This window comes from Macadamia integrifolia, unplaced genomic scaffold (assembly GCF_013358625.1).
Source record: "Macadamia integrifolia cultivar HAES 741 unplaced genomic scaffold, SCU_Mint_v3 scaffold_15A, whole genome shotgun sequence".
NCBI classification, from domain to species: Eukaryota; Viridiplantae; Streptophyta; class Magnoliopsida; order Proteales; family Proteaceae; genus Macadamia; species Macadamia integrifolia.
The window spans coordinates 251,738-260,763 of NW_024870627.1; the positions used below are offsets into that span (position 1 = coordinate 251,738).

The 9,026-nt window shown below is 37.7% G+C and overlaps 1 protein-coding gene across 2 annotated transcripts; it reads right to left on the minus strand.

Annotated features, from left to right (window-relative positions):
- Window positions 1-632: 632 nt before the first annotated feature.
- Window positions 633-7,112, minus strand: LOC122070955. 2 transcript variants are annotated; one of them, XM_042635204.1, is made up of 6 exons: window positions 6,686-7,112; window positions 6,175-6,447; window positions 5,907-6,080; window positions 5,710-5,816; window positions 3,680-4,020; window positions 633-1,462 (listed from the first exon to the last, which is right to left on the minus strand). In XM_042635204.1, the coding sequence occupies exons 1-6, from the start codon at window positions 6,842-6,844 to the stop codon at window positions 882-884; spliced, it is 1,635 nt and encodes a 544-aa protein (XP_042491138.1). In that variant the 5' UTR covers window positions 6,845-7,112; the 3' UTR covers window positions 633-881. The 2 variants fall into 2 exon arrangements, with proteins under 2 accessions (XP_042491138.1, XP_042491137.1); XM_042635203.1 differs by having other exon boundaries at window positions 633-1,537.
- Window positions 7,113-9,026: the final 1,914 nt, after the last annotated feature.

Genomic DNA, 9,026 nt, shown 5'->3' on the forward strand with positions numbered 1-9,026 from the left:
CCAACATTGGGGAGAGATGGAAGAGAATAGGGTCCTATCGTTCAGCTACTAATGAAGGAAAGCTTTGTCCATATGTTCTATAATATAGATATTTACCAACATTAGGTTACAATGAAACAACCTTACTATTACATTAAGGACTGCCCTCTAGCTACAAAAGGATACAAGGTGATGCAGCCCTATAGTTCAAAAAGAACTGCGGAAGCCACAGATCTTCAGGATGCTCAGCAATTAACTGATACTTCTCCGGTAATGGGGGGTTTTGAGATTTTCAAATCCAATATTGAGATCTTCCAAAAGAGTCGTGGTTTGAGGAATGAGAAATCCAGATCAGGTGAATTACCCCATTCGAATTGAAAATGACAACCACCAAATCCTGATTCCTGCGGAGACTCTGAACCCTCCTCTGAGTCCTGATTCCTGCGGACTATGAACCCTCCTTTGAATACCCATCCGGTTCCATGTTTGATCTTCATTTTTGTCATACTTAGTGAGTTTTTGCTACTTCCCGACTCCATTTTTTAGGGTTTCAACTGATTCTGGCCAATTTCTGGTCAAAATCATCTCGGAAACATAATCAACAGAACCAAACCCATCCCCAATTCTGCTCTGTTGATTCAGAGGTCATTGAATTAAGTTACAAAGAGAATACTAATTTATTATACAAGGAAATATCAAATATCCAGCTGGCATTAAATTACATAACCTATTATGGGACTCACCAGAAAAAGACTATCAAAATGAATCTCCGAATCCCAAAACTTCAATGTTCCTGAAAATGGTTCATCAGCAAAGGCTGAAAAACAGATCTTTGATTACATTTTTTGTACATGGTTTGAGAAACTGGGATTTTTGTTGTAGTAGGGTGGGGAAAGAGGATCTTATCTTGCTTGATTCTCACCATCTTCTGAGATGTTGAACAAGAAATGAGGCATAGATGCAATTCGCGGGAGATTAAGCAGCAAATCCCCAACTGAGTCTTTCCTTGACATAGATGGAGTTTGCTTACAACTAGACGATTCATGAGATTCCCCTTCAACCACTGGAAGTTCAGACATGGCCTTAATCTCTGGCTTCAAGTCATGGGAGGAGTTGGGTAAACCATCCTTGCCCGCATCAGTCACATCACCTTCGCTGCTAAACTGCAAGTTTTGCACTGTAGCAGGATCCTTCTGTAGAAGACAACAAAGGGAATCGACTCTTGACATGAGGGACTTCTCATCAGAGGCTGACGTAAACTGAGAGTCACTGAGCAAGTATTGGGCAATTTCCTCCAGCATGTCCTTGCCCGGTAATCCTTCGCCAGAGAGGAGAGAATTGCCAGAGTTGATCTGTTCTGATAAACAATGTCCAATGTGGCTCACAAGATCACTCATAGACATGGAAGAAACAAGTCCAGGAACTTTCAATTGGTCCCACTGGTTAACCCCTTTTGATTCCTCAGCTTCACTGCTTCCAGTTTCTTCAATAGTCCAGTATCCATTATCACATAAGAAAGATAAATCAGGCTCAGTAAGGTTTAGACAAGAACCCACTTCTGTGAACCAACAAATACAATTAATAAGAATAAAAAGTGCAACTGGGAAAATGTTCACATAACCCCCCACCAAATTTGGGGTACGTCATATACAAAACCACAAATGGTGCAAATTCAAGTCTAGCTACAACACCACATTATTGTTCATCAATTTATAGAAAACTTGGATGTGTTAATGTCATGAAGAGACAGCAAAAGCAATCCATTTAAACATGATAGATGCCATAACTTCAATGTGATTTTGACAATATAACTTGCAATGGTCATGTATGACAGATATAGACACAACCAGAGAAAGGCTAATAAAAACTAGTGGCTTCAACTGATGAATATATTCCATAATTCTAGACCTTCGAGATCTTTCAACCTAGGGAAACTCCCTCCAATTATGTGGATTTTATCGGTAGTTCATACAAAGTTTTGGAAAACGACACCAGTTTGTCTTCGGATTAAATTTTCTGCACTGATCTACCAAAGAGTTTTATAAACATGGTACGCTAAATCCCCCAAATCACTTGATGAAAATGACACAAGTTAGTCTTCGAATTAAATATCTGCACTGATCTACCAACGAGTTGTATAAGCATGCTAAGCTAAATCCCCCAAATCACTTGATGAAAATGACAAAAGCAATTTAGTTCATCAAAGAATAGTGTAACTGAGAATGAAATTAATTAGTTCACAGAAGACTAGTGTAACCAAACAGAACAAATCATGTCAACTAAAATGTTATATTTCATCCCAAAAACAAGACAAAGTAGATGGTTCAGTTTAAAATTCTTTCTTCTAACTCATAGCTAAAATCCAACAAACAACTGGACATTTTTTTACCCTGTAACATCTTGGGTTCATCAATGATTGAATCAACAATATTTTTCCCCCTTTTTGGTGTTCTAGTAAAGTTTATTTGCTAATGGATTTTCTTTTCAATAAATACAATGCATTGCTCCAAATAAAAGCATCCTTTAATTGCATATTGATCCAATATACTTAATGTAGGAGGTGAACTTATTCTCTTTCACATGATAAAATCATAAAACCATATTGGCCACAGGCTATATATCACAATTCTTCCAGATGGACCAGAAAATTCTTTAAGAAAGTCCCAGATAATGAGCCTAAGATTTTTTTTATCTCAAGAAAACAAATCCTGTTAATCCAGAAGCTAGAAGAATAATTATTTTCCACTCATCGTAAACTTTTTGTATTGTTTTTTAATTTTTTTTTTTTTCCCTTCAACATGGGCATGCCTGCATCGCCCTCCACCACCTCAGCCTACTTTCATCGCAACATCTCCAGTGGGCAAACTGAAAAGCCTCTTCAGTTCCTTCACAGCCTTGGTCTTTGAGTTCATCTCCATTCATCACCACAGCACAACTGACTGACTTCTAGGGTTGGGTGGTCTGCTCTCATATCAGCACTCCTTGGGCAATATCCTATATCATCAACTAATGCCAGCTTCTTTTATCTCCTGCCATGAAGATTCAGCATGCCTACAAGGAGGGGAATGCAGTTGCAGATAGGCTCACTCTCACACGGGTACAATTTTTCTAGAATTATTCTTCCAAGCATCAACAAGAGTTGGCTTATAACCATTACAATATCTAGTTTGAACCTCTTAACCTTAACCTATTATGAATCTCCTTTGTAAACTCTCTCTTATTTTTCTTTATCATTATCTCGCCAAATAAACGGATTAATTAGCCTGAATCATTACATACCAATATCAAGATTTTATTGATCTAATTACATGCAATTAATTCTAATTTTTATAATTTTAATCAACCATTGAATTAAATGAAGTCAAATGAAATGACGCATATGTAGTCGCAGTTAAGAATCGCTTGTATTTTTAAGTGGAATCCCTAACAAAAACTATAAAAATTGATATGTATAATAATCTGATAAATGAGATTTACTTTTTTCTCCGCCCCGCCCCGCCCTGCCCCTTTCTTCTTCTTCTTCTTCTTCTTCTTCTTCTTAATATATTTGCCTTGGCTTTCATATGTACAGAATTATTACTATTCTACTGTATAGTTCTATTATTATTATTAAATTGATTAATGATATTTAATATGAGACAAAAAAAAAATGTACATAATCCACATTAGCAAGAATTCATAGCAAATCCACAATAAATACCTGAGCTAGGAGAAGAAGTTTCAAAAAGCACACGACCTGGTGATGGTGGTCTCCCGACAGGATCTAGAAGTTCACCTTTTGAGGTAGATGACTGGGTAGCAGATGGCGATGCTTCATCCCGGAACCCAGGGAAAGGGGCTACATATCCACTGTTCAGTGGATCAAAACCTTGGCATTTAGATTCATCTGGGTCCTCGAAAACAGAACCTCTGGTTTCAAAGTATGGAGAATCTAACACTATTTCTGGCTGTTGGCTCAGCATATTCAGACGAGGATCACATTGGATAAGCTTTTCAAAATGCTTGATCAATAATCCTTGTGGGCACTGCAGAAAATGTCGTCTGCAGACATATAGAATACAATCAATATTACAGGTTCAACAGTCAACACATGGAAGCCCCCAAATGCTACTTGCATATGTGAGACAGAACGTGTAAGTGTATGAAAACTAACTTAACAGCCTCATGTTGAGATTCCCACCTCCATATGCTCAGATACAATCCCATCTAGGGGTGCAGTACCCACAGTATACCCCACTTCATACATAGTGAGACCTATGGTGACAATGCAAAATTGAATTGTTTAATCCATATACTCTGTTCTCATGCGATAGCTTCCCTAACCAATTTAACAGGTAAGTAGGTAACTCCTTGGAGAAAAAGAGTTTCTAACCAAATATTATTGAAGAGAACAGAGAAAAGATCATCTTGCTGAAGAGGAAGCATATGTGAAGATGCAGATGTCTAATTTAACAAATCAAGGATGAGGAAATGATATATAAATAGAAAGCCAGTGGCCAAAAATTACCGAACCAACAGAAGCACAGAAATGGAGAGATGAGGAAATGATATATAAAATAGAAAGCTAGTGGCTAAAATGATAATTAACAAAACTCACCAATGCATGAATGCAAGATAAAATGGAAAGCTAATGATAGAAAGCCAAAGATAGGATCAGTCCCATTAAGGATCAGCCGATTCTCACAAACCATCACAAACACCAATGTACAGAGCATAATTGTCAAGGTGTCATCCAGGCACAATCAAGTGTCCAAGGCAACTGCACACATTATTGGATGTAGGAAAGGCTACTGTCTTGGTCACTTGGGTGCTGCCTTGTGAGTTGTGGCCAGGGCCAACGCCTTATTGAACAGTGCTTTTATTTTTATTTTATAGTATATGAAATTGATTCTAATCCTAGCCCTCTTATTGTTTTTATAATGAAAATGGTTATATTATATCCCCCTATTTGTTTATTATAATGTTGGTTTTCTCATATTAGGTCATTATTAACATAATTATATCATATTACATTGGTGTGGCTTAAATGTTAATTCTTGATGTAGCATGTAAGCATATTATATCAGTGCTCTCCTACATATAATGCATGCCCACCTAGGCGCCCCTCTTACAGCCATGCTCTCTCGCAAATAAAATTTCCACAATGGGCCAAAGTTGTGTTTGGCATAGAACCCCAAATGGTTTCTTCGAACAACTCACCAGGATATCAGCTTTTAGATCTTTCTATCCTCCTTTTCCTTTTCTATGTACGTTTTCCCATCTATTTTTATTTCTCACTCGATCCAAAAGACCTTTTCATTGTTTTTTGTTGTTCACTACTGAACTTAATCTTTCCATTTAGTAAGTAGTTTAAATTTGGCTGACAGACCAATGTAGCAAATTTTGTTTTCAATTTGAAATTAAGAGCAGCAAAACAAATCCACTGACAATAACTGACGAGATAACTGAATAAACAGATATACTCCTAAGTCCTAAATATAAATCCAGCAATATATTACCCTGGTAGCTACAGCATAACTCCCATACCGAGCAAGGACATAAGTTTATCATAAGGAACAGTTAAACTGACTTCACACGCCCAGATTCTTTAATGATTGGCAATTTTATACTCATGTCATAGGCATGGTACAAATTGATCCATAACACAACATGAAACCAGTGCTTCTTTTCACCGCTAAAATGTTGGGATTAAATAAAGAGGAAATAGTAGCCCGTTTCCCTTCTGTTTACCTCTGTATGCTTGCTTGTCCACCAGTGAAATCTGAAGTTGCCTGCCATAGGGTGTGCTTCCTAGGCTGCGGATTGGTCTCCTTAAAGAAAAGAGGCTGTCTGGCCAGCTATACCACAAAACCACTAGCTTGTGTCAGACAGAAAGAACAACAAATTCAATATTGCAAAATGTATCATGTAGGAAGGTGAAAATTTACCACTATATCCAAGGTCCCAGGTCCGTTATCTGGGCAGTTTGCTTTCAAAGCCATGATATCTGACCACTGAATTTCTATCTTACTCTTAAGGCCACCTTCAAGAACCTCCCAAACAAGCTTATGCTTCGCAAAGTAACACTTCGCAACAAGATCACCTTCATATCTTGATATACACTGTCACCCCAAAAAATTTCAGTTGATTGCACACTATAGGCAAAACCCAGAAAAGTTGTAGCATTATAGTACTCAATAGATACAAAATAGATACCTCCCAAGTTCCAATTCTTAAAAGCGAAGCAGGAAAATTGGAAGCCTTGAGCTTATCAGTAGCTCCCGGAGCAGCAGCACTTTTACCATCCTTCTTTTTCCCTACTTCAAGACTTCCACTGGTTACTGTTGAACCATTCCCTTGAGAGAGCCTCATTTGAATTAAATCCAAAAATGAGGGACTCTTCTTCAATCTCAGACCCAACGGACTAGGCTCATCAAGTGGGTTGTACTGTAAAGGCGGGATCGTACATACGCCACTTCCAGAGTTCCACTGCCAAAATAATCGAACAGCATAAATCAAACAAAATCAACTTGAAGAAAATAAAAAACGATAATGGAAAACTCACTGAAAAATCGGAAGCCCAAATCAGAGATGAACAATAATCGGGGGAATAATAAAACCCATAAGCATCAAAACCCTGAACTTGAACTACTGAAATAGACAGAGACTACATCCATAAATCAATCGAAAACTCATAACAAAATTAAAATCAAAGTAAAATTGAAACCTGCTGAGGAGGAGGAGGAGTGGAGAGCTTGGCTCGCTTGTTGATAGAAACGTGCTCTTCATCCAATGGGTCTCCGATCTCCAACTTCACCGGAAACTTATTCCGACACGAAGACTCCGACTCCGGTCGGAGATCACCAGAATTCATCAACTGAACCATCAAATTTCGAACCAAGACCAAGAGTAGTAAATCGAAACAGGAAAGCAACAACAGATCAAAACGAAACCTTCAATACAAAGTTCGAGTAAACGCCAAGAGCGACGAAACTTTAATTCTGCGGATCCAAAAACGGATTCTTCGCCTCTGCGTCAAATTTTCCCGCCGTTTGATCGAGTACCGGAGACTCTGAAAACCCTAGCTAAAGTGTTTCTTCGCATGCACAAAAGATCAGTAATCTTTGACGGAAGCCACCGTGGACTTTGACGGCTAACGTGACTGTAAAGGATTGGCTCGTGTCATTATAAAAAGAAAATCTCATAATTACGAAAATAACCTTCATTTCAAAGCATACCTTGTATTCATTTGTATATTTTCGTCATTTCACATTTTCAATTACAGTACAGCATTATAAGGATAGAAGGAAAGTGACGGAAGTATATGTCGGCGTCACGTTATCAACGCGTAATGACACGTATGCATCAGTGGATATATGTGGGGCCCAGTTCCTGAACCTTCCTCCAGTGTGTCATGTTCTGTTCCTCGCTTTGTCTGCGGGGCTTCTTATTTTAATATAGATATGGGTTATGTAGACACGTGTCATGAAATCATATGGACACGTAGATCACGCGAGTTTGAAGTGGATGCGAATTTACCTTTGTGGATAAAGTCGGCCGGGAATGCTTTTGGAACTGATAGGATAGAATAGAATAGAAAAGTATGAACTTTTCCCAACAGCTGTTGGATTAGAACCTTATGTTTGAGATGATTGGATATCCGGATTAGAGTCTCCTATATTTTTCGTAAATTTAGAACCTATCTCGGAGGATGAAATTTCCCACCTCCCTGGTCGAGAGAAGCAATAGATTCTGAATGGTATTTACTATTTACTATTGTTTTCTTCAATAATAAAAATTTGTATTTTTTTTTTTTGGAAAAATAGAAATTTATGGATGAGGCTCCTTTCCAATGATTACACCCTCCAACGTTCCTCCAATGATCATCCAATGGCTGCAGGGATTTAGTCACACATCTCAACACTTGCCAACACATGAGGATGTGTGTCCAAGCCTTTTCAGCCTTTGGATAGGTCGTTGGTGTTGGAGAGGATCTGAATCCGAAGTATAAAACAACTTTCTATTCCCCCAAAAAAAAAAAAAAAAAAAAATTGTATGTATGATTGGGTGACCACTTTGCTCCTATGAATGCAAATTAATATTCATCTGTTGATGCTTTCTTGTGCATTTTTTTTTGCTTTCTTGTGCATTCCTATTGGCTCTCACACACGAATCGAACCCCTCCACAAGAAACGTTTCTTCAAAAAATTATGCAACAGATCATTATAGCTTTTGATAATTACAATATGATAAATCACTTTGAAACTATTTTTTTGGATAAATACCCTTTTATACCACAAACTTAAGAACTTTTAGGAGTACGACAAGAGCAATTAAATGAAAATGTCAAGTTCTAAATACAAATATAGATCAAACGTCATTTAGATGATACTATTCATTAAAGATTCAAAGATATCGCAAAACTCGGGATTCTACAATTTAAACTAAAAAAAAATATGTTTCAAGAATTAGGGAATCAGATTGGGAATTGGATTAAGATCAAAATCGACATCATCGATCTCAATTCCTAACAATTCGATACAATCGATTCATGGATAAAATCACCAAAATTATTTTAGTATCCCTCAAAACTATCGATTATAGGGCATTTCAAATCGAAATTGGCACTGACTACTTTCATCCCTGATTCCGTGTTTAAAACACCATATAGAATCCATTTGACATCAGTTCAATTTCTTGTAGTAATGGTGTGGTTGATGAAATTAGAGGGTACCAAATACCAATACAAGGAAGGGTGTCTCTGAATCTTAATCCCCATATATTAATACAACAGCTGCAAGATCAAATCCTAAATGATTCATCAAAGCTTACTTTCATTCCATCTACTTATGGATAACTGAATATGGGTTGGGTTTTTTGCATTGCACAACCCAAGGCTGAGATTTCAGGCCCTAGGGTCTGGCCAGGCTGAGATAAGACTTTTGCCTGAGACCAGTCTGGCCTAATTTGAGCTGGGTTGGTTCTAGGCTGAGATATCTCAAGCCTGATCTCGAGCTGAGTTGGGCCTAGGCTGAGTTAGGACCCTAGTCCGATTACAAAGGATTTAA

Excerpts from the sequence above, each read along its gene's own strand:
- LOC122070955 (XM_042635203.1), bottom strand. The coding sequence starts at position 6,844 with ATGGTTCAGTTGATGAATTCTGGTGATCTCCGACCGGAGTCGGAGTCT. Across the intron at positions 5,817-5,906 it reads CTGGGACCTTGGATATAGTG|CTGGCCAGACAGCCTCTTTT; the intron begins GTAAATTTTCAC and ends TTTGTGGTATAG. Across the intron at positions 1,538-3,679 it reads AACTTCTTCTCCTAGCTCAG|AAGTGGGTTCTTGTCTAAAC; the intron begins GTATTTATTGTG and ends GTTGGTTCACAG.